The sequence below is a fragment of the Sphaeramia orbicularis genome, chromosome 5, assembly GCF_902148855.1.
Source record: "Sphaeramia orbicularis chromosome 5, fSphaOr1.1, whole genome shotgun sequence".
NCBI lineage: Eukaryota > Metazoa > Chordata > Actinopteri > Kurtiformes > Apogonidae > Sphaeramia > Sphaeramia orbicularis.
This window is the reverse complement of record NC_043961.1, coordinates 23992190-24019788: the sequence shown is the minus strand read 5'-3', so window position 1 is coordinate 24019788 and position 27599 is coordinate 23992190. Positions and strand designations below refer to the sequence as shown.

The 27599-nt window shown below is 40.9% G+C and overlaps 2 protein-coding genes across 5 annotated transcripts in view; one reads left to right on the top strand and one right to left on the bottom strand.

The window, feature by feature from the left end:
- Nucleotides 1-7127: 7127 nt before the first annotated feature.
- Nucleotides 7128-27599, top strand: part of LOC115419018 (transforming acidic coiled-coil-containing protein 1-like) — a 37385-nt gene continuing 16913 nt past the window's right edge. Inside the window, exons 1-2 of one of the 3 annotated variants that reach the window (XM_030133620.1) lie at nt 7128-7326; nt 27412-27521. In XM_030133620.1, coding sequence (XP_029989480.1) covers nt 7256-7326; nt 27412-27521 — 181 coding nt within the window. In that variant the 5' untranslated portion in view covers nt 7128-7255. Of the gene's footprint in view, nt 7327-24101; nt 24722-27411; nt 27522-27599 lie in introns of those variants that run through there. The other 2 variants (XM_030133617.1, XM_030133618.1) reach the window with 2 other exon arrangements.
- Nucleotides 8309-16247, bottom strand: aggf1 (angiogenic factor with G patch and FHA domains 1). Of its 2 annotated transcripts, none has more exons than XM_030133623.1 (15): nt 16035-16247; nt 15607-15800; nt 14367-14466; nt 14101-14288; nt 13797-13928; nt 12301-12501; nt 12043-12112; nt 11023-11131; nt 10852-10903; nt 10649-10750; nt 10057-10231; nt 9816-9895; nt 9604-9731; nt 9236-9335; nt 8309-9116 (listed from the first exon to the last, which is right to left on the bottom strand). In XM_030133623.1, exons 2-15 carry the CDS (start codon nt 15790-15792, stop codon nt 8874-8876), a joined length of 1866 nt encoding a protein of 621 aa, XP_029989483.1. In that variant the 5' UTR covers nt 15793-15800; nt 16035-16247; the 3' UTR covers nt 8309-8873. The 2 variants fall into 2 exon arrangements, with proteins under 2 accessions (XP_029989483.1, XP_029989482.1); XM_030133622.1 differs by lacking the exon at nt 12043-12112 and adding an exon at nt 11313-11754.

Below are 27599 nucleotides of genomic sequence, written 5' to 3'. Positions count from 1 at the left end.
GTCAAAACCTTATACACTGTTGCACTGCAACTGCTGTGTCTTTAAAACCCACTCAGCTCTTGGCTTGTTGCCCAGAAAGTTCATTTCCCATTTCCCATCCAGCCACATGGACTGAGCTCAGCCACGCAGAGAGAACAAGTATTTTCTCTCAGAGCGGCAACTCCAGCAGCAGTCTGAACACCCGCTCCCTGAAGGGCTTCTGTCACCGACTGAGGGATATTACATCCACGGCAGAGTGAAGGACGCAGACCCCACAGCCGAGCCGTCACAGTCTGCCAGTCCTCAGAGAAACCCAGGTAGGATTTACACTCTGACATGTTTGACAGCTGTCTGCCGGTCAGCTGTGCCACTGTTACAGATGCCATTGTCTGCTTTGAGGAGCATATATGTATGTTTATAACAGTATTCTGTGTTTGTTTTTGTGTTGATCTGTTGGCTTTTAGGCAGCATGTCAGATGACTGTCTGAATGTGCTGTGTCTGGGTTAAAAGTGCTGTTGTCATGCAGGAGCTTTTGTGTTTTGCATGTACACAAAGCCCCTTTTCATGAACGTATAACTCCCCTCACTAGTCGCTCCAGCAGTTTGTAGGGAGTTTAATGTACATAGCTGTAAAGCAAACTGGAGCTTTTGGCAAAGACTCAACAGGAGTGTTTCTGAAAGTTTCCCCTTGAGAAAGAATTAGTCTCAACCATTAGAACAGACTGAACTTTGACAACAACAATCATGGTAAGACTGTCTGTTTGGTTTGCTGAGAATTAAACTTCTTGTCTCCTTTAAGTTTTCACAGCAGGCGCCACTGAGCCAGGCATATAAACAGGATGTACACATACACACACTCGCAGGCCGATGCTCTGCTTCAGCCAACACACACTCCTAGCAGAGCTGTTGATGTAGTAAGCACATGAGATGTTTTGCCACAAACAGCCCAGTGTGTTTGTGTGGACAACTACTATGGAGGCTGCATCATGTGAGTGATTGCACCGCTGAGATTTCTAGAGGGTTTTTTTTTCTGGGATGATGAGGTCACAGGGAGACACACCCTGAGGCTCAAGAGCAGGAAAGGACCGGAGGTGGAAGACGTTCAGCAGCAGCTCTGACTCACTTGCTGCGAGGAAGTTCTTGAAATTTCCATTCAGTTTTGAGCTCAGGAATTTTGGTCAGGATGTGATATTTCTGCTGCATGTGAAGGGTCATTTCACTGCCAGCAAACGTCTTATGACAGCTTTAAGAGAGTTACATAATGGACTTTATTTTTGCACAAATCTAAGTTCTTTGTGTAAATACTATGCTCCATTTTTTTTTTTTTTTTTTACATGAACATACATTTCCAAATGAATGATTAACTCTTCAACATATATTGACGCTGGAATGTGACTGGAATGACAACTATTTCCTCTCAAGATCAAGTCAGATGAACTATAGGAAGGCTTTAAACCCCCATTTCCTGACCTCCCCTCCAATTAACATTTACATCCACTGCTTTTCCTGCTGGAATGCCTTATGAAAAATGCCCCAATATCAAAGTTAGATTGTTAAACAGTACAATGTTCTGTATTGAGGCTTAAAGTTCTGTCGTGCTTTATAGAAAAAGTGCAGACAGATGTGGTGGGGAAGGCTGACTGAGCCGGAAATAAAAGGGGGGAAGTTGAGTCAACACAGGACTGTTTCTCAGACTTTTGTCACTTACGGTCTCCTGCCTCTCAATGAAATCACATGGCAGACTGAGATTCTCATAACAGAGCCATAAAGATGAGGGCGAACAGACATGATGTAAATATGTTCAGTCTGGGTGTGGGTGCTGATAGTCTGTTTCTTTGAGTAAAAAACTAAAGAGGAACAAAACCAGACACCACAACATCATCAGTACTCTTTAACAGACTTAAAAAAAAAAATGCTATGTGTCTGGGGTGATGGTTTAGAATGGCATATCCCAAAAACAATGACAAACAATTGTGACCCAATTCTCAGTGGGCTTCATTTAAATTGTGTGAAGAGAGAACATGTGGATAAATGTGTTACTGACTATTGTTAGGGCTATTTCTGCATTATACTGTAATTTTATCTTGAATAATCTCTAAAACTAAAGAAATGAGCCTGTTTCAAAAATATTTATCAGTAAAATCTGAAAATTTTAAATTTAAATACAAGACAGACACATGAAAACTGCATGTGCTTGATAGTTTTATGTTTCACTTTCAGCATATTGTGATTCATGCGATCTTATAGAGGAAATTACACTTCTGCATCCACTCCTTTCCTCTGGTTTCAGGAAATCTACCCCATGAGGCCCTGATTTTTGTTTATCACAGGCGTTTTCAGACAAATAGGGGGTTAAATATGTGACTGACAGCTGTTTTGACCAATCGTTGATCAACATGGAAGCTTCATAAAATGGCTCCATAAAATAATATCAGGTTATCTGTATTTATATGTAGTCTATTGATTTGGACCAAGAGGAGAAAGCTGCAGAAAACTCCATCTTTAATGTAGTGACACTTAGGTGCTTTTACTTCTGAGATTCAGTTTTGTACATATAAGGATCTGAATTTTACAGACATTTTATAGTATGAGAAACATGTCTCTGGGTCACAACACAGTATTCGAAATTTCTGACGGGATATTTTAGAGACAATTTGACAAATTAGTGTTGCTAAATGACCCACATTTTTAGTTTTAAATTAATTTTTGCTTTAGTTGGACCATAATGGATTATCCAAAACAAGGAGCTACTTCATATTAAAATAAATGTTGGAATGGCAATCAATTAAAGTTTGCTCTCTGACCGGACATTACTGTGTTTTGACCCCTCTACACAGGAAAAATTACTGAGCATTTTTTCCAGAGTCAAAAGTATTTTCCTCAAAAAGAGTCAATTTGGTTCTATGTTGAGTTTGGAGAGCTCTACCTAAAGAGTTCCTTTTACTCTTTTTAGAGAAGGACCAAATGTTATCTGAGTAGAGTAAAGTTTTCTTCAATTTGAGTCAATTTTACTTTAAGTTTTTTTATAGTTGTACTCAAAAAGTCTGTTATATATTGTCCTCCAAGTCTAATCAAAAGTATATTCATGTGGCCCTTCTCTTAGAATATCCCATATTAATTTCAGTCATGGTAAACACATCGATCCCCTGATTTATACAATCAATACCGAATAAAAGGACTCCATTCTACTGAAATGTTGTCTTCATAATGTGGTTGCGATTCTTCACATGACATGACACACAGCACTATGCAAAAATCTCCATTTTGTTGTTTTTTTCAGGCTTGCGTATTGATTTCTCATTCTCTTTTCTTCAGATACAACAAGAAAATAACGGAAATATGTGCACATACACACACACACACACACACAAAAAATAAAAATAGATGGGTCATAAAAGGTAAAAAGTCTCTATTTAATGTGACCTCTGACCCCATTAAAAGAAGTAGCACAAACAGTTAGAAACATGTGACATGTTGAATGAAACCTGTTATAAAATATCATAAAGTTAACGTAATAAATCTAATATTATCTGAATAAGAGTTAAACTGAGGTTGTACTAAATACTACAACTTTGGTTTATAGAAGCAGTTTTGTTTTTTTTTTTGTTTTTTTTACCTGAAACTGTTTTTACTGCTGTACATACTTCTCATATTTCCAGATTGTATCTTCATACAAAAACAGAAAAATGGACATGTGTGGTCATAACTTTACTAAACCAACACATCTAATATTGGACTTTTGCACAGTACTGTAGTTGTCAGTGTACGCATATATTACACATTTATCTGTATATCTGTAAATATTTGAATACTCAAAACTTCCTCTCACTTCTGAACAGCACAACACATAAGCTCAAACTGCACCCAGCTGCAATTCAGGTCTTTAAAATAGTAGAAACCATCATGTTTTCCCCAATGAATTGCTTTTCTGAGGTATGTTTTTCAAAATTACAGACTCCAGTGAGTGATGCTTGCAGCCCTGCAGAGCCCAGCCCTCGACCATAATAGGCAGCCATGGAAATGATGTCCCGCCCCTTACAGGGAAACTCTGAATGATGATGATGATGAGGTAGTTTCTCTTTTTATTCCTGTGTGAAAACTGTGTGGAGACATAAAGATGAGGAAAACTTACAGCTCATAATCTCTGGTGAAGTTCAGAGTAGACCAGCTGATGTCAGGACTCACATGAGGACTGATCTGAATAACCTGTGTGCAGACGGTGTGTTCTCACAAACTACCACAGGGTTGCAGTGTTAACCTGTAAGCAGCTGAACAAGAACACTGAGGAGAAAGATTTACAGCAGGGGTGTCAAACTCATTTTAGTTCAGGGGCCACATTCAGCTAAATTTGATCTTAAGTGGGCCGGACCAAAATAAAAATGAAATAAAAAGTAAAATAATAACATAATATATAAATAATGTCAACTCCAAACTTTTCTCTATATTTTAGAGCGAAAAAAGTAAAATTACATTATGAAAATGTTTGCATTTACAAACTGTCCTTTCATACAATGTGAATAATATGAACAAACTGAAACAATAAGTGTAATTTTAACAATATTCTGCCTCAGTTTATCATTTACACATATACATTATAACTTACAGATCACAGTGGATCTACAAATACACAAAAACATTTAATATCAGGCAGAATATTGTCAAAATTGCACTTACTTCTCTTAAAACATTTCAGGTTGTTCATATTTGTTCAGGTTATTCCCATTTTCTTGTGAAATTATACTTTGTTTTAGTGTAAATATATGAAAATATTTACATTTACAAAGAGAAAAAATGTGGAGATGTCATTATTTATATGTTATTATGATAGTATTTAACTGGTTTGACCCACTTGAGATTGAATTGGTCTGAATGTGGAACCTGAACTAAAAGGATTGTTCATATCTTAGTGTAATTTTTGCACTTCACAAATTCATCCCAAGGGCTGGACTGGACCCTTTGGCGGGCCAGATTTGGCCCCCGGGCCGCATGTTTGACACCTGTGATTTACAGTATTTAAGACGAAAAAAGGCAAAAATTCACACACATTCACATTAAACTCTTTATTTCTTTAATAAAAGTGTGGCCCATTAGATTTATATTGAAAGCAACAAATAACAAACTCTTTCTTTAATAATCTTTGTTGTCTGGACTGCAGATAAACATCATTTAAAAAGTGAAACACTTGTGCAGACATACCTCTGTTATCTGCAAATGTAGGACACTCCTATGTGCTTAGTCTGGCCTTATTGTAAACTGATGAACAGTGTTTCATACTGTGCTTGAGAGTATGTGTGTAATGTGTGGTATGAAAGAGGGGATGACCTTTTCTTGACTTGTCTTCCGTTTAGAGCGAGAATGGGTGAAAACAATGTGTCATTATTGAAGCCAGACACTGCAATTACATGTTTAGTGAATGTTTACCAGTTAATTTTATTTCTACAACCAGTCTTAACCCTCAAAGAGCTGAACAGTCTCGTACAATTGAAAGCATCTACTGTTCTAAAGTGTTTAATAACTTTTTAACCATTAATCCTATCAATATATATCAATAATTCAGTTAAAATCCAGTTTCAGCAGCATCAGATATTATCCATTTAGATGTTCAGTGAACATGGAAACTCTTATCATCCACTGGAAACTTGATTCACCAGTGAAACCCATGTAGTTTAACAAAATGGCAATGGTTGTTTTATTTTTATTTATTCATTTTTGCAGTTGGTCACTTTTTTTTCAGTTTTCTCTGATCTGATAAAAGAGTATCTATGTTATGAGTAAAATAAATAGAGGAAAGTAGTTGATTTTCACTGAAAAATGCAAAAATCACAGGATAATATCTTAATTAATAGTGACATATCACTTGGGAAAAGTTAAATATAAGTTAAAAATGATTTGGAAGACAAAAATAGTTCTAGTTTTTTAAGGTTTAACCAAAATCCTTCTTCCTCATATCTGGGAATTTATAATTTTTTTAAATAATCTTTTTATTAGGACACATTTTCAGTAACCTCTCAGCACAGGTATAAGCATATCCAGTTTTCCAAAAGCCAACTAACAAACAAAAACTTAAACTAAAAAGAAAAAAAAAAAAAGGGAAAAGTAGCCCCCCACCCACCCACATTGGTCAACATTCACTTAATTACGAGTGTTATAGCTATTCTATTCTGTTGTTTTCTATAGATGTTTTATCAAAGTAAGAGAGCAAAGGCTTCCATGTAATGTAAAATTTCTCAGTTGATCCTCAGAGAAAATTTGATCTTTTTCAGTTTCAAGAAAGACATTACGTCCGTTATCCAGTTGTGTCAATCGGGGAGTTTTCATAAATTTGCAGTAGTAGTGTTTCTTAACAGCATATTAGTAAAAGTATATTGTGTTTTCAACAAATACCACTCACTTTGTGCAGATTTCTTTCCATTCCTGACCTCTTTAGACTAAGGCTTCAGGCTAATAAACACAATTCTCCTCTGTTACATAGCACAGGCTGTTTCAGATCCAAACTAAACCTAAAACTAACATGTTTCCACCTGCCTTTGACAATACAATCCAAAGAAAAACTCCTGCCTCAGGACTTTTCACATTCTCTCTTCATGAAAGACAAATGAAAGTGATAATATTTCTCCGATTACACAGCTGCTTAATTTGCTGGGTTTGTCTTGAGTTCAGTTCGGAAAATAATTTTCAATACATCCAGCAAAACAAGTATATTCAGTTGCTGCTCTGTTATTATTATCCCATGAAGAGAAGTTTAATCATCTGATTTTCCCTAAAGCATTAAGATAATTTCACTTGTTTTACAAAAAAATCTTCAAATTATGAATAGCTCACATTTGTAAGAACAGTGGACTACTGTTTGAACAGCTTTTGCTCTGTCAGGAACTGGTCAAGCCAGATATTTCAAAAGCCTTAAGCCACATCCACACAGAATGAATTCCCACTTTATCTCATGACTCACAACATGATTTTTATGGCTGGAAACTTTAGAGTCAATACAACAGACACACACAGAGGCAATCTGTACCCTCCCAGTTTTATGATACTACAGTATCTCCAGCTGACTGTTTATTTTAAGTGAATGCAGTGAAGTGGAGGGAGGAGAGTTAAGGCAGATCAGAGGGAGGGACAGGACAGGACAGGAGCACCCACCTGTCAGACTGGAGGAGTTTGACAGATCAGTGTTACCAGCTCCACACACTCAGAGACTCAGGAGACTATGCCCAATAGCTGAGGGAAATCCACATCCACAGTCTGTCCACTGAATCGGAGAGAGGTGAAGATCAAAATGGGTGGCACTCAGAGTCAGAGGAAGAGCAGCATTCGATCTGGTTCACGGCGTCACACCCACAGCTTCACGTGAGTCAGTTCACCTGCCTGTTTAACACTGATTCAGGTTTAAGTGGTTTAAAACAGATTCCTCAACTGGTATTGATCGAATGTATTCACTTAAATAACTGTAGCATTGAGATCACGCCATATTTTACCAAGCTGTTGACTAATCCTGTTCCTGCGGTTTTATTTGTTGTCTTTGCCAACTAATGTGAGAATGGCCTCTGTCCAAGCATTCACTTGCACGTACATGTAAATATTCACATACACTCAAAGTGAACCCACTGATAACTCTGCACACAGCTGGACAGAATCCTAAGTGGAAAGTTTGTTCATTTATTCAGTCATGTATGTAAAGAATATATGATGTGTATTTATCCTGTATTGCACTATTGCAACTGTTTCTCATTCATAAGTTTTCTCTTTGTGTTTCTACTATATATAAAAGTAAAGCTAACTATGTATATTGTATTTTAGACAATTAAATGTAACTTAAACTGATCCATCTGTATCTTAATATGGCAACATTCAGCCATAAAAATAAGTAAACCAACTGTGTACTATTGTAAAACTTAACTGTAACAGCCCTTAAAATGACCTTTCTGTTTTTTATTTATTTTAGATTGTTTTTTCAGAATTAGATGTTACTTTATGTTAATTGTTGATAAAAGTGAGTTTTGTTGCATTAATTTTAATACAGTTTACATATTTACAGCAAACATTTCAGGTGCTTTGCCAGATTTCTCACATGTGCACACAAGAAAATCCCTTTGTTAAAAATGCTTTTTGTTCCATTGTCAGGATAGTTGTATAGTTTTATTGCCATTTGATGTATTGTTGCTTATTGTAGGTATTCAATATAGTAACTATTTGAGGAAGTGCCTCATGTCTGAAACATTACACCAGTAAGCTATCTAGTGTTCAGATCAATTCCACCTCAACGCATTTGATCCTCCGACGACTACAGAAACAATCTGGCCTCACGTACTATGAAGAATGAATCAAACAGTCAGCATTATCAAAGTTTAATGTGAAAAATGAAAAATAGTTGGCATGCTACAGCGCTGAGCGGTTGCGACTTGTCTTACATTATCAGCTGTAACGCGGCTGCCTGGACACATCCACAGCCACCTCCTAACACCATGATCTCACTGTGAGAAATGTATCTTCACTGTGTCAATATTTGCTTGAGGTTATTCATGCCCTTGTACTGAAAGTCGCAGCAGGAGCTCTGGCCTCTGTCCACTGGCCTGTACACATGTCTGATCATGAAACTCAATATGCATCTGTTGACTGCTTTTTTAGCCTTTCGAATGTTTGATTATAAACACTAAAACAGTTGGAAAGAACAGTCAGTGATGTATAACATTTATACAACTGAGGATTGATTTTACAGCTCAACAAAGATGACATAGACATGGTAGTTTTCAGATTCTGTGCTTAAGAGTCAAATGATACCAAGGAAAAGATGTTTGGTCTCACTTTAGGAAAATAACACTGTATTTACTGTAGTTTACATGTATCATACACACAAAACCTCCCCATTCTGCAATAAATATGCACTTTTATTAATACTAACTTTGGTCATTTGTATCGGAACCTGTTTGGCTGTTTGCGGCCTCTTCTGCTTTGACCCAGGCTTTAGGGGAACTGTTCTGCATCTGTGATGGTTTGTTAGGTTGACACGTGTCTGCAAATCTTTCACGAGCTTTCTCCCAGTTTTTCTGAGACTTCGTCCTGGTCAGGGAGGCGTCATCTAGAGACACGGCAGCGCCAGCCCCCAAACCTGTTTGGGCCTTTCGGATTTTCAGTTCAATCTGTGAAAAGATGAGTGGAAAAAACGTAACAAATTAAACAGTTTTTCTTTTTGCTGCCTCATGCTACATTTTAATAAAAATACCATCTGCAAATGAGAGATTCCTCAGCTTCATCTTACCGGGGCTTTCATTCCTGTTCCCTCTTTACCCAGTCCTTCTCCTTTCTTCCAGCCCATCTTTTCTAACATCTTCCGTCCTTTATTGACTTCACTGATCTCCCTTTGAAAAAACAAAGCATACATTAAGTTGTTAATATTGGCCCCACTTTAGTTTCCTTCTTCATAGATTTGATTTGATTTTAGTGATTCATTCCAAACATGCAATGAAATTTAACATATATGTGAAGTAAAACAGAATAATACAAAAATCAACAATCAAGACAATCTTAGATAGAAGAACAGCACAATAGTTTCATTTACGTGCTTAAAAAGGGGTCAGAAGAAGTGCAAATGATGATTAGGATGAGTGTAAATGACCACACACTTACGTGTGAACAGAGGCAGGTGCATCATCTCGTTGGAAAACCCCTTCGCTGCCCACCGTCTGTCGCCGAGACTCTGCTCGGTCCTTGTATTTAGGGTTTTTCAGGGTTTTGGCCTCTTCAAACTCATTGCTCTATGAAAAAGGACAAGAGACCAGTTGAATAAAGAAATGATGATTTAAGTGAAACTGGCTGCTAATGGTCCCGATGAGACTCACCTGCAGGCCATATTTGGCCTTCATCTGCTTCAGCTCCTTCTGCCTCAGCACCTCTTTTTCCTCTTTGCTAAGAACAGGACCTTTGGAGAGACAAAGACAAAATAAAAATATAATCTTCCATCAGTAGACATCACTCCACAAACAACCTTGCCAACATTAATGTTTAAATATTTGGCTAGGTAGGGTTTTTATTTAAAACTAACATGTTTTTTTTGTAGTGTTTTCTCCTGAGGTAACTCACCTGAGAGAGGACAAGGCTCTTCTCTCTTGTACTTGCTGAGATGTGCCATCACTTGACCAGGCTCGCAGCCATCACAGGTATCAGTCCCTGAGTGGATATGGAAGGACAAAACTGTTTCTCCCATCTTCACCTCATCTCCATGCATCAATGCATGGGGCTCGCACTTGGTTTTGGGCTGCAGATAGAAACATAAGAATTCATCTAAAAGTCATGCCAAGATAATTCAGTTATTTTAAAACAACAAACTACGGCCCTGTACACATTATAATGGATAATTCATAAAAACATTTCCATCTACATCTCATCCAGAGTTTTTCCTTCCAAAATGACATTTTTTAAACTCCTCAACATGACCTACAGTGTATATTTATATATATCCTGTTATGTCAATGTTTACTCCACACTAACTTTTAAAAGTTCAGTTTAACTTCCTCTGCATCTTCATCTCATTTGCTCAATGTTTAAAGCCCAACAGAAATTACACTTTGTTTCATATGTGTGGACAGATGTGTTTTTTTAATAGCAGTGGAAAAATACGCTTTTTGAAGAATATCGATATAAGTGTGGATTAAACCTGAGACAAAATGTGCACCTGTAAGATCCTGTTGCCATTGATGACTGTTCCATTCTGGCTTCCCTGGTCCACCAGCACATAGCTCTGCTGTTCCTGGTCAAAGTACACTTCAGCATGGAACTGAATACAAACATGTAGAAAATTTACATTTATGAAACACCAAATACATCTTAAGTACAAAAATGTATCACTTCATAGATGTACAAAGTGAGCTGGGGTACCTTGCTTACACCCATTTCTGCTATTCTGATTGCATGGTTCATGTCCTTTTCTCTGCAACAGATACATTGTGTTGTCTTAAAGGGCTTTTCTATGCGTCACTATTATGGTAGAAGGTTTTAGTGAATATGTGATACCTCAATATATGAAAAGAAAAAAAAAACATTACCAACCTGCCGATAGTGGCTGAGGAGTCAGCTGTGATGATGAAGAGTGTGCCCACCTGAAGCACCGGAGACCGAACCACTGTCACTCTGACGCACGGTGGCCAAATATCTTTGACTGCAAGAAAAACGAGTCCCTAAATATTCAAGAGTCCACATCCTAAATCTCAAATAGCAGTTGCGCAAACTAATGCCAGATGTTCATATTATAAACCCGAAGGTAATACTAGGGGAAAAAAAAGTCCACTGAGCTACTGCATATATTTCGATTCTGTAAACAGCCTGTTCCCACCCCTCACCTTCTTGACTCTGAGTCTCCATCTCTAATTCTTGGTTCTCTTCAAAGGGGGAGTCAGATGACAACGACGATGACGAGGTGGAATCCCACTCTTCTTTTTCTGACTCTGTGATCTCACCTTCTTCTGGTTCACTGTTTCCTTCTGAGCTGTCACTCCGTGAAACTGACCTCTTTTTCCTCTTGTGCTTTTCAGACTTGGACTTCTTCCTCTTTTTCTTCGACCTGCTTTTATCATAGGTTGAACCGTTCTTGTGCTTCTTCCTCTTTGATGAAGATTTGTCCCTCCCCTCTCGATCTTTAGAGGAATCTTTTCTACGTGGAGCGTCATCTGGACTGTGAGATCTTCGTTTTTGTTTCCGTGATTCATTGGTCCTCTTTGTTGTTGCCTTTTCAACCCACTCCATTTCTTCTTCTTCCAACTTTACATTATCAGACATGGGTTCCTGTCACCATACAGTTGACAGTGAGATCAGAGTGTCCAATGGTTTTCAGAGACAGATGGCAGTGTTTTAGGTATGGTCTCAGTCTTCAATGCAGTGGATCCATACACTGCAGCTCTCATCCTTATTTATCCACCGATTACTTTAAATCCAGATTAATAAGGACGGACAGACCCACACTAATTACCTCTAGTTACGTGATATAGTACAAGAATGACTAAGTATGTTAAAGTTCTATATGGGCTTTATTCTAACACTTGATGTTGGTAAGGAAGATATAAAAAGGTGTACCTGTGCGTGTAGAAGAATCCCAGTAAGAGGAAATCTTCATTTTAGCCAATGAGTTAGTCACCTCTTGCACCTAAGTAAGAGGAATACTCTTTTAATTAACTAGCCTCAAATTCATTAAAATGAAAAAGAAGAGTGTTTGAAGACTGAGACCGACAAACTTTAAACATCATAAAACATCAGTTCAAGAGGCTAATCAGTAATTGTCAAAAATATATTCATGCCATGCATCAGTACTACAGTTGTCCTGTTGGTAAATACCTTATCATTGTGGTGAGAGGTCTTTTTGACCATTTTCTTGGACTTTCTGCCTTTCCTTTCTGTAGTGCTCTGATCTTGGGAAAGCTCTGCCCCCGTCTGTGCAGCAGACACTTCGATCCTGTAGTGAAACTGATATCGTCCGCTCTCTGCATCGAAGTAGTAATAAATGCCTGTGTTGGCATCGTAGTACAGTTGACTGGCCTGAGGAAGAAAAACATCCATGAGATCAAAAGACTGGTATCAACTCTCAGTAAAATATGCTAAAAATAACTGTTCAGGGTTTTCCTTGAAGGGATTGTGTAGATGCAGAATCTGAGCTTCCTTCAAGGAAATAAGCTGTTATTTGACTGTGTCTTCATGTACCATTAATTTGAGACTATAGAGTTTAAACATATCTGTGCAGAAAAAAACAGAAAAACTAAATAATAAAGAAGTGATACTCAAAAAGCTTAACACTTTCAGTGCCATGGGCCGATTAAATCGGCTTTACGAAAACAACCTGTAAAGTGCCACGGGCCGATCAGATCGGCTTTGGAGAACACGCCATATTTGTGGACAAACAAACCATCCACCCCCATTTCTTTCTCACATTTCGATGACGTTCTGTCTGTGTCCCCCTTTTGAGACCAAGCAGACGGGAATTTGAGGTCACGCGACCGAATAATATTTTTATATCTTTTTAATGTTTCTTATTCTCCGGTGTTTCATCAGAGGGAGCACTCCATACCGGGGGGCGGCTGTGGACTCCGGGGGCTGTGGCGCCTTCTCTCACTGGGGTCCGCTCCTTTCTGGTGGGTGGGGGTCCCAGTTGGCCCTCTCCCACTAGTTGGGATGTGGGGCTGTGTTGCTGGTGCCTGGTCGCCGGGGTCGGCGGCTGCCTCCTGGTGCGGATGGCTCCCTGAGACAGCGCCTCCTAAATTGATGTTTTACTTTTACTTGTACATTTTTGTTCTGGTCTACCCGTGCTCAGTCAGTCTTCTTAAGTATGTGTGAGCTTGTGGGTTTGCGTGTGTGTGTGTGTGTGTGTGCGGGTGAGTGGGTGGGTGTGGGTGGGGGGCGGTACTGATTTTTAAACTGATATGTAAAGCACTTTGTGCTACAGTTTTTAATGTATGAAAAGTGCTATATAAATAAAGATTATTATTATTATTATTATTATTATGCAAATTACGATCAATAATGAATCGGCTGCGTCCGGTGCGTTTCGGATCTAATCAGCAATCGGTCGGATGTTACCGAGCGGTTTCCTGCAGGATTCTTCAAATATTATAAAAATGACGCGAAATACTGAAACACGGCCAAATTCTGTGGCACTTTTAAGGCTTATTAGCCCCTTAACTGTCTGGCACTTAAAGAGTTAAAGACAAAACCTGCAAAAGAAGTCAACTGAGGACCAACTAAAACTATTAGATCTGCCATTTAGGTGGTTTTAAGATCTTTACATCAATGTCATTTAGGTAGTGTGTAAAATGGCTGTGCTGTTACTGCTGACAAACCGAGTCGTAGTAGAAGCCAGTGCTGTGGTCGTAGTACATTCCAGTTGTTTCGTCAAAGACAAAACCTGTTTGTGTCATTGCCTCCTCGGCGGTGGCCCTTAACATGTCAGCTATGGATGTTGCATCACCCTCCTACAAGAAATAATGTAGTTATTGTTTTTATGTAAACCTTGAAATAATTCATTCATGCTGGCACAGGTCTTTATCAGAATTTCAAATAAAAGCTGCGTTAAGTATTTAAGTAAACAATTATAAGTATCACTGTTTCCAGATATAATTTATTGATGACGTTTTAATAACATACCTCTGTTTTAACCTCAGCAGTGCTGTCAGGCTGATCTGATACTTCTGCTGCTGCTTCATTATTATCTGTTGAAGCTACAGTCGTCTCGCCAGCAGCAGCAACATCCTCTGCCGCTGTGACCACACTCCCCTGAGTCTCAGCAGCCTCAGGGTTCTGGTAGTAGTCGCCATAATAGTAGTTGTAATAATCTGAAAAATAAAAGTATACTTAATTTCTAATATACTGAGAGAAATATCACAAATAATATAAATTACAAATTGACGTACCAGTTTCTGTCCATACATGTTCTTCTGTTTGGGTTTCACTGTTGACTCTGTCTTTTTCTTTTTTCTTCCGTTCATGTATTTCTGCACTGAGCTGATCAACCTGTAATAATTATTATATTAGTGAATTTGTACAATGCTGATCAGACATTTCATAATGACTCCAATTTCATAAATAAATAATACACCTGAAATAAGCAAGGCTTTATATTCTTTTTATCCGAGTCAAGGTTTGCCAATATAATTAGTATGTAAAACTTTGATGAATCAGTCCCTCCCTGCTTCAAAGGATCCGCTGAACAGTCTTTTGTAACACTGCTGTTATGTAATGTTGGAAAAATCTCACAAGTCAAGGATGTGAATCAATAGCAAGCAATTAATTTTTGCACGAAGGAGCACAGTTGTATCACCTACAGCGATGATCAACAAACCCAAAATCAGAGGACTGTCTCTTTAGGTCTCATTTTTATACTTGTGAGACAAAAGAAGTTTGTACAAGAGCTGACAGACTCAAATGTGGCTGAAAAAACCTTGACTTTATAGCATATCCTTCAAGGAATTGCAAAACATGTTCTGTTCACAAGAGAAAATAAAATAACGCTTCATCTAAATGAACACTGTTCAGAGCCTTTGGCACAGCTCTACGACAACACATAAGGATAGCATAAGATTTTACCAACATACAGAAACAGAGTTTGTAAGCAATCCATAAAAATAGGTACAAAGAAGGTGCTTTAGGTTAGTTGCGGTTCCTGAAACAGAAAAATAATGCCAATTTTTGACTTACTGGGAAAAAAAGTCAGCTAAAAACTTAATCGTGTTTTGTAAATATCAAATGTAAAACTGAAATGTCTCGAAGACATGTTCACCACTGTGTTACATCACTATTCCTACTTATTATTACACTTTTTGTTTATCATTCTCTTGTCTTTGGTTGATTTTTTGCAAACTGTCTGTTTAAAATCAATGCAACAACAGAAGCATTACACTTGTTGGACCATACTGCAGAGCAGGAGGGAGTGTATTACTATCCTAATGGCAAAGAACAAATTCAGAAAGGCAGTAAGTAAAATTACCAGACAGACCACTGTACCTTAATCTATGATAGTGAGTTCTTCTTAGCTCAAAGGAAGAAAACTGAGGTGTTCTACAATGTATTTATAATAAAACTAGTGTGCATAATGTAAGGAGGGGTCCTTATTTTAAATTGAATATTTCTGATGTCGTGGTGGTCTGGACTGACCTGTTTCCTCAGGTCTTCGTTGTAGCTCTCCGTGCTCCTCTGCAGCCTCTCCGACTGGCTCAGCTGTTTCTGTAACTTCACCAGTTCTGCTCTACACTCCTTCAACTCCTGTTTCAAGGAGTCCACTCGGAGCCGCAGCTCTGTCACCTCAGAGTCCTTCTCATTTTCCCCATCTTCCTTCTCCATCGGTTTAACTACATTAGTCGACATGGAGGGTTTTACCATTTGGCGACACAGGGTGTTAAAACAAACCAAAGTAAACCCGTCTACTTCTATTCAGTATCAGTTAACAATTATTTCAGTAGCACAAACATAAATATAAGACGATTTAGTAAGTCTCCAGTATTAATCAAATATGTAACTAGCTAGATATTAGTAACTGTTAGAGCTAACGTTTTTAACACCGTTTCAATGATGATTTTTCTTACCGTTTGCTTCGTTTTCGTTTAGTTCGTGGTGGATTTCCGATCAGGTCCGTACATGAATCAACCTGAAAGTTCAAAATAAACTTATTATAACCACTGTGAATTTCCGCCACAGTCGAGTACATGTTTTGATGATAATTAGACAGTTACAGTTAAAACCAGGGAAGTGTTTACTGCCCACTTGTGCGCGACCGCCATTTACTACTACACAGCGGAAGTACTTCTTCTTCTTCGGTTTTGGCGGACTTCCTTTCCCATGAGTCCACATCTGAGAACGTAACTGCCATCTATTGATTAACACAGGGCAGCACAGTTTTTTTTATTTTCTCCATGTTTTGGAGGTACAGTGAACCTGAGCTAGTGGTAGGTTTTATACACACAATAACGTACCGCAAATGTTTGAATGAAAGTGATGTTGTTCTACATTGCATTTGTATATATAAGTTATTTATTACAAAAAATGTTTGTTATAACTGTGTAACAGCTCAACAGGAAAGAGAAAAACTAAGGATCAGGCTCTCAGGTTGTGTGACCCTATGCTCTCATTGGCTGATGTTCTGTGACACTCCGCTCTGATTGGCTGTCGTTCTGTGACGCTACGCTCTCATTGGCTGGCGTTCTGTGATGCTCTGCTCTGATTTGCTGACATTCCGTGACGCTGTGGTCTCATTGGCTTACGTTCTGTGACGCTGCGCTGTCATTGGCTGACGTTGCATGACGAGCCACTCTCATTGGCTGACGTTCCCTGACACTCCGTTCTGATTGGCTGGCGTTCTGTGACGCTGCGCTCTCATTGGCTGACATTCTGTGATGCTCCACTCTGATTGGCTGGCGTTCTGTGACGCTCCGCTCTCATTAGCTGGCGTTTCGTGACACTGCACTCTCATTGGCTGGCGTTCTGTGACGCTAAGCTCTTATTGGCTAGCGTTTTGTGACGCTGCGCTCTCATTGGCTGGCGTTTTGTGACGCTCCGCTCTGATTGGCTGGCGTTTTGTGACGCTCCGCTCTGATTGGCTGGCGTTCCGTGACGCTGCGCTCTCATTGGCTGGCATTTTGTGACGCTCCACTCTGATTGGCTGGCGTTCCGTGACGCTCCGCCCTCATTAGCTGGTGTTTCGTGACACTGCACTCTCATTGGCTGGCGTTCTGTGATGCTAAGCTCTTATTGGCTGGCGTTCTGTGACGCTGCGCTCTCATTGGCTGACATTCTGTGATGCTCCACTCTGATTGGCTGGCGTTCTGTGACGCTCCGCTCTCATTAGCTGGCGTTTCGTGACACTGCACTCTCATTGGCTGGCGTTCTGTGACGCTCCGCTCTGATTGGCTGGCGTTTTGTGACGCTGCGCTCTCATTAGCTGGCGTTTTGTGACGCTCCGCTCTGATTGGCTGACGTTCCGTGACGTTGCGCTCTCATTGGCTGACGTTCCGTGACGCTGCGCTCTCATTGGCTGGCGTTCTGTGACGCTGCGCTCTCATTGGCTGGCGTTTTGTGACGCTGCGCTCTTATTGGCTGGCGTTCCGTGACGCTGCGCTCTCATTGGCTGGCGTTTTGTGACGCTGCGGTCTCATTGGCTGGCGTTCCGTGACGCTGCGCTCTGATTGGCTGGCGTTCTGTGACGCTCCGCTCTGATTGGCTGGCGTTCCGTGATGCTGCGCTCTGATTGGCTGGCGTTTTGTGACGCTCCGCTCTGATTGGCTGGCGTTTTGTGATGCTGCGCTCTGATTGGCTGGCGTTCCGTGACACTGCGCTCTGACTGGCTGGCGTTTTGTGACGCTCCGCTCTGATTGGCTGACGTTCCGTGACGCTGCGCTCTCATTGGCTGGCGTTTTGTGACGCTGCGCTCTCATTGGCTGGCGTTTTGTGACGCTCCGCTCTGATTGGCTGACGTTCCGTGACACTGCGCTCTCATTGGCTGGCGTTTTGTGACGCTGCGCTCTCATTGGCTGGCGTTCCGTGACGCTGCGCTCTGATTGGCTGGCGTTTTGTGACGCTGCGCTCTCATTGGCTGGCGTTTTGTGACGCTCCGCTCTGATTGGCTGGCGTTTTGTGACGCTCCGCTCTGATTGGCTGGCGTTCCGTGACGCTGCGCTCTCATTGGCTGGCGTTTTGTGACGCTCCACTCTGATTGGCTGGCGTTCCGTGACGCTCCGCCCTCATTAGCTGGTGTTTCGTGACACTGCACTCTCATTGGCTGGCGTTCTGTGATGCTAAGCTCTTATTGGCTGGCGTTCTGTGACGCTGCGCTCTCATTGGCTGACATTCTGTGATGCTCCACTCTGATTGGCTGGCGTTCTGTGACGCTCCGCTCTCATTAGCTGGCGTTTCGTGACACTGCACTCTCATTGGCTGGCGTTCTGTGACGCTCCGCTCTGATTGGCTGGCGTTTTGTGACGCTGCGCTCTCATTAGCTGGCGTTTTGTGACGCTCCGCTCTGATTGGCTGACGTTCCGTGACGTTGCGCTCTCATTGGCTGACGTTCCGTGACGCTGCGCTCTCATTGGCTGGCGTTCTGTGACGCTGCGCTCTCATTGGCTGGCGTTTTGTGACGCTGCGCTCTTATTGGCTGGCGTTCCGTGACGCTGCGCTCTCATTGGCTGGCGTTTTGTGACGCTGCGGTCTCATTGGCTGGCGTTCCGTGACGCTGCGCTCTCATTGGCTGGCGTTCTGTGACGCTCCGCTCTGATTGGCTGGCGTTCCGTGACGCTGCGCTCTGATTGGCTGGCGTTTTGTGACGCTCCGCTCTGATTGGCTGGCGTTTTGTGATGCTGCGCTCTGATTGGCTGGCGTTCCGTGACACTGCGCTCTGACTGGCTGGCGTTTGTGACGCTCCGCTCTGATTGGCTGACGTTCCGTGACGCTGCGCTCTCATTGGCTGGCGTTTTGTGACGCTGCGCTCTCATTGGCTGGCGTTTTGTGACGCTCCGCTCTGATTGGCTGACGTTCCGTGACACTGCGCTCTCATTGGCTGGCGTTTTGTGACGCTGCGCTCTCATTGGCTGGCGTTCCGTGACGCTGCGCTCTGATTGGCTGGCGTTTTGTGACGCTGCGCTCTGATTGGCTGGCGTCTTGTGACGCTGCGCTCTCATTGGCTGGCGTTTTGTGACGCTGCGCTCTCATTGGCTGGCGTTCCGTGATGCTGCGCTCTGATTGGCTGGCATTCTGTGACGCTGCGCTCTGATTGGCTGGCGTTCCGTGACACTAAGCTCTCATTGGCTGGCATTCCGTGACGCTCCGCTCTGATTGGCTGGCGTTTTGTGACGCTGCGCTCTGATTGGCTGGCGTCTTGTGACGCTGCGCTCTGATTGGCTGGCATTCTGTGACACTGCGCTCTGATTGGGTGGCGTTTTGTGACGCTCTGCTCTGATTGGCTGGCGTTCCGTGACGCTGCACTGTCATTGGCTGGCGTTCCGTGACGCTGCGCTCTGACTGGCTGGCGTTTTGTGACGCTCCGCTCTGATTGGCTGGCGTTTTGTGACGTTGCCCTCTGATTGGCTGACGTTCCGTAACGCTGCGCTGTCATTGGCTGACGTTCCGTGACGCTGCGCTCTCATTGGCTGGCGTTTTGTGACGCTGCGCTCTGATTGGCTGGCGTTCCGTGACGCTGCGCTCTGATTGGCTGGCGTTCCGTGACGCTCCGCTCTGATTGGCTGGTGTTTTGTGACGCTCCGCTCTGATTGGCTGGCGTTTTGCGACGCTGCACTCTGATTGGCTGGCGTTCCGTGACGCTGTGCTCTGATTGACTGGCGTTTTGTGACGCTCCACTCTGATTGGCTAACATTCCGTGACGCTCCGCTCTGATTGGCTGGCGTTTTGTCACGCTGCGCTCTGATTGGCTGGCGTTCCGTGATGCTGCGCTCTGATTGGCTGGCGTTTTGTGACACTCCGCTCTGATTGGCTGGCGTTTTGTGATGCTACGCTCTTATTGGCTGATGTGTGATGCTCCGCTCTGACTGGCTGGTGTTCCGTGATGCTGCGCTCTCATTGGCTGACGTTCTGTGATGCTCAGCTGTGATTGGCTGGTGTTCCCTGACGCTGCGCTCTCACTGGCTGACGTTCTGTGACTCTGCGCTCTCATTGACTGATGTTCTGTGACGCTGTGCTCTCATTGGCTGGCGTTCTGTGATGCCGCGCTCCAATTGGCTGGCATTCTGTGACGCTCCGCTCTGATTGGCTGGCGTTTTGTGACGCTGCGCTCTGATTGGCTGGCGTTACGTGACGCTGTGCTCTCATTGGCTGACGTTCCATGACGCTGCGCTCTCACTGGCTGGCGTTCCTTGACGTTCTGCTCTCATTGGGTGGTGTTCTGTGATGCTCTGCTCTCATTGGCTGGTGTTCTGTGATGCTCTGCTCTCATTGGCTGGTGTTCTGTGATGCTCCGCTTTCATTGGCTGGTGTTCTGTGATGCTCCGCTCTCATTGGCTGCTCAAAACAAATAAATGAATGAATGAATGCAAAAAAGCTTGTTTTGTTTAAAATCATTGCTTCCTGGTACTTTTTAAGGCTAAAAACTCAAAATAGACTGTTCCTTTGACTTTAATAAAAGAAGCCTCAAATCATCGCAACTTTCACCACAATTTTTTGAAAAGCTGCCGCAAAATCAGGCATTTTAGGGTGCAACAATAAAAAAAAAAAATCCCATGAAATCCTGGCGGGACTGATTATTAGACATTTTGAGTGTCCAATACTTGACATATTTACTGTGACTTGCCAAACTATGTAATTTCTGTGTTAATTTATGGTGGAAATATCTATTCATGTATAAGGACAGGATGAATGTACATGTTCTAAATATTAAGGAGGACTAATTAAATTGCTCTTCGCTAATATCTACACCTATGTACATAACTATAAGGAAACGTTTCTTACAAAAATGTTTATATAAAGGAAGTGCTGTTTTATTTACAGCCTATTAGGACATAATTTAATACGTTTTGATGTTCATCCGAAGTTGTCTTTGGTGCTAATACCTGGACCTTAAGGCTGGTCTTGTGATCAGTGTCATTATTTTATACATGGAATCAATGGCTGTACACAGATCTAGAGTTGATCAAATGTTAAATATTAAACTGTTATTTATTTCTGAGCTGACATATGCATGTTTCTTATTCTAAAAGTTCTTTCATGTGTCAAGTAATAGATGCAGTATCTTAATTTTAGGTGTGTGTAAAAAATAAATAAATAAAAAAGGATCCCTGCTATTTACGCATGAATCAAGTTTTAAAGACACAACATGTTAAGTATGATTTTGATATAATTGTCAATTTATTTCTGCGCTGATATATGCATGTTTACTATTCCAAAAGTTCTTTCATATGTCATGTAATAGATACAGTATCCTAATTTTAGGTCTGTGTAAAAATAACTCATGGATCAAGTATTAAATGCACAACTTTAAGTACAATTTTGACATAATTATTAATTGTATCTTTAATTTTGGAATTTCATACTTCTACTGAACCTCAGATTTTCTACCCTTTGCTGTAATCACAATATTAACATTTTTAGCAGTTGTACCATGTACTTTACTACATTGTTTGACCAGCAGATGTCCCCACAACCCATTGATTCTGCTCTTCTATAGACAGACACATGCAGATGAAGGTTTAGACTGAAAAGCAACTCACACCTCTGCCAGGATGTGGTAAAAACTCCAAACACAAAACCAACTTTTCTGGAAGTTGACAGCTAATAATGGCTTATGATGTTAGATTTGAGTGTTCACCTTAAGATGCTGCTGCATTGCTTTGTTAAGGCTAAATTAGATGTAAAATGTATGATGCAGTGGTGTTATAACACAGGCTAATGTTACACACATCATCTCTGTCAGTGGCTGTTGTTGAACATGTCCTTCCTGTCTCTGCTCTGTTCCTCAAATATACACAACTGTTCTGCTGGTCACATATTGACTCACTTCCTTGGCCTGTGCCCTTCCTAACCCCTCTTTTTTTTTTTTTTTTTTTTTTTTTGTTTGTTTGTTTTTTTGTTTTTTTTTTGTTTTTTTTTACATTCATTAATTTCCGGGAATATCTGATGCATTCACTTTATGTGCTGATGACTCTCCAAGGCCAAGTCATCTCTCTGTGTGTCTGTACTTATTTCAGGCCTCAGTGGAAAGGCTGTTATGTAATGATGTAACTCAACTATTGTCCTCTAAAACTAAAACAGAGTCTGTTTAAACAGTGTGTTGGAGCTGTAAATGTCATGTGTGTATATGTATGAGGTGTGGTTTTAGTGTACAGTGCATCTGAAGACTTGCTGTTTTCTTAAATGCCTTTTGGGTTCCTCCCACTGAAATCTGAGTGCTTTTGGGTTTTGTTTGGATTTCGATAGACCGTCAGACTCCTTGGCAGGAGCTTTGGTGGTACAGAGAATGGGGTGGTCTTTTATCTGCAGGCACGCACACACACAGTTGCCCCATGCTACTCTCTGATGTTTATTGATGCCATTTTTAGACTACAAAAACACCAGTCTGCAAGCTTGAGCCTCTCTGGAGCTCACTTCAGTGTTTTAGGCTGGTTTCTATTGTCTCTATTTGGTGGAAATATTAGGAATCCTCTGTTATGTAACCTACTTTCCCCTGGGTACTATGTGTCCTTATAGTGATTCCACTGTGCTGGTACTGGGACACTCTAAAAGCCTCTTGTGTCCCCAAGCTTTATCTGGAAACCAGTTATCACTTACTGTAAGTGATGAGCCAGGATTGACCAGAATCATCAATGTTAAGTGTAACTCCAGGGAATAAAAGCCAGATGGTTGCCTTGCAGTGACAGTCTCGTTGTAATGTTCTAATGAGTACTCTCAGATGACCGATGCTTTCACTGGTCTCCCCCTCACCCTCAAACCAGACCCAGACAGTAAATAAGTAGACCAGGGGACAAACTCCACCCTTTCTGCTTATATGTGGAAACTCTGAGCCTGACGGAGGCATGTGTGTCTCTGTGGCTCTTGGATGGGAATTTGGGAGGAGTGTAGCTACTGCACAGGAAAACCAGCTCCTTATGCACTACAGTATAAAAAAGCAATAAACACAGGATGAATGTTCACATTATGGGGCAAAGTTTGGCCCCAAATGACACTTTTACTTGGAAACGCTGCCAAACTCTGGGTCATGTTAACCATCTGTAGGCATTTTCTCTGTGTTCAGTAAATCCTTTTTTGTTGACTTCTGCTTAAATGTGCTGTTCCTCTTTTTAGAGACATTTTGTATTGGTATATTTTGCCATAATTAAGATTTTCTGTCCCGATAAACACACCAACAGAAGCTTCTTTAAAGCTGATATAAATCTCTTTACTTTGGAAACTTGGATATCAAACTGATCTTGTACCTTATAAATGCTGAGTGCATAGAAATATCATACTACATGCTACATGTTTGGTAGGCTCTTTACTTTCTGATACCAAGAATTTTCTTTATGGCAGTTGATTTCTACCTTGTGTCAGTTTCTGCTTTCTTTTTGTTTTTTTTTTGTTTTTTTATTTTCAGTTTATGAGTTTATAGTTTATTTAAAGGCTGGTAATTGCACAGAAAAATAATGATACATCCTGATAGATAGAATTTCCTCTGTGCCAGTTGTTTTCCACCTGTGTTCAATGCTGTTTTTTCAGTGTCTGAGTCCCTGGTTTTCTTTTTTGTATGTGAAAAAGGCTGGTAAATGCATAGAAATATCATGATACATCCTGACAGAATTTCTACCTGCGTCAGACGCTGCTGTTTTTATTCACTTTATGAGTCTATGGTTTCCTGTCGGGTCAGTGCTCTGAACTTTTGCCTTAGACAAAATGAACCACATGTCTCCAGACAGGTAGATGACCCGGGGCTGTCCAACAGAACCGGTTCCCCTGGTCATGCATGCCTGCCTGCTGTTGGATGTGAGAAACAGTTAACTGTTCACAGCCTGGGGGAGCAAAGAGAGCTTTAAGATCCAGTCCCACATTCCTAAGGTCTCTCTGGGCTATAAAACGTGGAGCCCCAACAGTTGAGCTCCTCCTCCACCTCCTCCTGTGTTTGTTTTCTGACTCCCTCCTTTTGCCTCAGAGCAGAGGAGAAGCCTGACAGGCGTGTACCACTGTGTTGCCACAGGGGAGCTACATCAGCAGAGGGAAGGAAAGCCGCAGTCATTTTCAGCCTTGAACTTCCTGCCTCCCCCTCTGAATTTTTTGTGGGTGGATTGGTCTGAGATGGAGGGGAGAGGTAGGAGGGGGTTTAGAAGAGGAGAGCATTTTGGAAACCAGCTGATCAGAGCTGTGGTATTCAGCCACAGAGACAGAGGGAGATTGAGAGTGACTGGAAAAAAAAGAGAAAATAGACAGAGCAGCTGAAGATATTTGGATCTTATGATTGAAAGTGGACCAAAAAGAGAGTTTAAAGCGGTATATCTGCTCCCTTTGATGGGAACTGGGAGTTAATGTGAAGAGAGAAGAGTGGAGAAGATGTGAGTGAAGAAATCTGAAGAAGAAAAGGATCAGCCCAACTGTGGGGAGCACAACAGAGATTCTACACAGAGTAGAGGAACCCTGAAGAGCAAGGAGGGATGTCTTGGCTGTCACCTGTGTCCTGGGCCAAATGGACATGGACAGCAGTGAGAGGGGGAGAGGGAGAGGAGGGCGAAGAGGGGCAGGAGGCAAGTGAGGAGAGGGATCAACATGGAGAAAGAAGAGAGGAGGAGGAGGAGAGATCTCAAGACTGCAGGCAAGTGTTCTGCTGGAAACCCGTTGACGGCTCACAGATTAATGCTGTGGGAACCGGGGGGAGGAGGCTGCATTTCACATGTGTGTCCATGAAGGTGCAACACTTTCCACCTGTCAGGTTTAGAAGCTCACATACTGTAGAGGTTACATGAAATCAAGCTGACATAAATATAGAAATAAGGAATGTGTGATGTTCTGCAGCATTGACACATTTGAGGCGTTACTGGTTTGGGTTGTGACAGTGCTTCGATGTGCAAAGGAGGAGACTCACTGGCTCATCACATCCTCATTTCTGTGGTTTTACTGAAAAAACAAACTGGTACTACAGTCACTGTTTAACAATGCAATACCTGAAAACAAAACATGGCTCATAGTTGAAGCATTGGGGTCTTTTTCTGGCCTTTTTCCTTGTGAGCTTTGTTAATACTGATACCCTAAGTAGGCACAGAGACCCACAGCTGTGCTTTTGTGCTGTTTTGTATGGTTTTCTAAAAGGGTATCAGTAGTAATAGTCATCTCAGAAGGTTTGAAGCTTCTTTTTGTTCCAGTTAGAGTTCTGTTAATGTCAGATGTAGGAGCAGAAGTGATTTCCCGTAGATCCATTTACACTCGAGTCATAACTAAAGAAAGTTTCCATATGACTAATCCTCCAACTGACTGTATAATGTTGCAACTTTCAAGAGAAATACATAATATACTATATGTAGTGTTTAAACTTGTACGATGCAGTTTCATAACCGTTACAGGAAGCACTAGGCCACACTATTTCCTCTTTATCTCCTCTCTATCTTTCACTTTATCTGCACCATGTTTTACTTTCTCACCTTACTCAAACATGAAGTCTGGCAGTCAACCGTCAACACATATTCAAAGGGTGATATCATTTTTTGGAACAGGGAAAAGCATCTCTGCATCAATTAAATCTAAAATTAACCATCAGTATTAATTAAAAAGTGAATGACTGTTGACTTGAACATCTGAGTCATAGTAAATTGTAGACATTTTTCTGAGCAAGTGTTGAAAGATTATTGGATTGAGCTCATGAGAACAGACATTGCTCAATACAGAACACTGATGATTCCATTTATGAATGCACTTCCCAGATACAGATGAACTTTATTGATCCTCAATGGGAAATTCATTAAGAAATTCCTGATCTCCAAAACTCACTTGCAGTGCGACTAAAACAATATTACTCCACTAATGTGATACTATTAACTATTAATCTGCCATTGATCCAAATTCAGGGATGGAGTGTGTGTTTCTTTCATAAACTGGTTGAGTACTGTCAATATACTTTTATTCTGATAACGCGTCAATTTCTAAAAGGAGACAAAAGGAGATAATCTGGGTTGAAATATCTATCTGTTGACCTTGGTCTGGAGACTTTATATCTCATCAGGATAGAGGAGAGAACAGGGTGACATACAGTACACTCTAACCTCACAACAGCAACTATGTCGCAGATGTCAAGTAATAAACAGTAATAAACACCTACATTTTAAAAAATCTGAATCGCTGAACATCAACCTCAAACTAGTTGTAAATGTCAGTAAATGCATCAAAAGTAACAGAAAAGAAATCAAGATGTTTATCTTTTGAGCTGGTATTTTCCATCAAAGTCAGTACAGAAACCTATTATTATTTATCAGTGGTATTATTTTATTTATTTATTTATTTATTTGACGTGGACATAACACCAGTATTGGAACAACATACATGCATTTGTCCATGAGAGGCCTTATAATAGAAGAAGAAAGAACAGATGCAGATTTTATACAGGTAATAAAACGCTGCAGTCTATTAGAAAATTGCAAGTGTGTGTTTGTTCAGCCTTAATTTAACTCTTCTACCACCAATCAACTTCTTCCAATACCAAAAAGTACCATTGGTTAAAATTAAGTAGTTTGTCTCTTCTCCAGGTGGATTAGTACCAGAGTCTGTTCTAACACTGTTGTTGTTTCAAAAACTACACAGAAGAATATAAAGTTCCAGATGCCTGTTTCTAAAGGTTTTGTGTCTTTTTAGATCCACTGCAATCTACAAATGATAAATCGAGGCATAATATTGTTAAAATTCACTTATTTTTCTTACAAAATTTCAGGTTGTTCATGGTTGTTCAGCTTATTCACATTTTGTGTGCAAGGATAGTTTGTAGATTTAAGCATTTTCATAATATACTGTATCTTTTTTTGCACAAAAATAAAGAAAAATTTTGGAGTTGTCAAAATTTATAGGTTATTATACTATTATTTTACTGGTCTGGCTTGTTTCAGGTCAAATTAGGCTGAATGTGGCCCTGAACTAAAACAAGGTTGACACCCATGGTTTGAATAATATGTTTATAGGGTAGTAGGTCAGTTGAAAAGGCCTTTTTTATGGAATGAGTAACGGGTTAACTTACAAACCTTGTAAGTTGATTTGGTTGTCCAAAAAAAATTTCCATTGGTGCTTGTTAATCAGGTATATGAATGTATTTGGGACATTAAAGTGCTTCATGTAGGTATAAATGTCCTGTTTGTATACCATGCATGTCCTGGGGAAATAATACATTCCATACTGGGCGTCAATAGTGTTGTTATTCTCTTCTTTTGTTATGATTGCTTCTCCTGGGTGATAATCATTTCTCTTTCTTCTTCTGTGAATGTTTGTAAAGTTTATTATGTCGGTGTCTCCTTCTGGCTTCCACAGCTCTGACTCAGACGGTCATTTTGACACTCCTGAAGCAGCAACTCCGGTCCACGCCCCTCCACCCATCCCAGGAGAGCTGGAGAACAACAACTCAGATGTAGACAAAACAGGTGAGGGCACTGTTCATCAAATCACAGAAAGAGAGAGAAAGAAAAGACAAGGAGAGGAGAGGCAGCTAACATACTGTC

What these genes read in the sequence shown, in the direction of transcription:
- aggf1 (XM_030133622.1), bottom strand. Translation starts at nt 15,792, where the DNA reads ATGGAGAAGGAAGATGGGGAAAATGAGAAGGACTCTGAGGTGACAGAG. An exon ending in CTGCTGAGGTTAAAACAGAG is followed by an intron (nt 13,929 to 14,100) that starts GTATGTTATTAA and finishes TATTTCTTGTAG; the next exon opens with GAGGGTGATGCAACATCCAT. An exon ending in GAACAGGAATGAAAGCCCCG is followed by an intron (nt 9,117 to 9,235) that starts GTAAGATGAAGC and finishes ATCTTTTCACAG; the next exon opens with ATTGAACTGAAAATCCGAAA.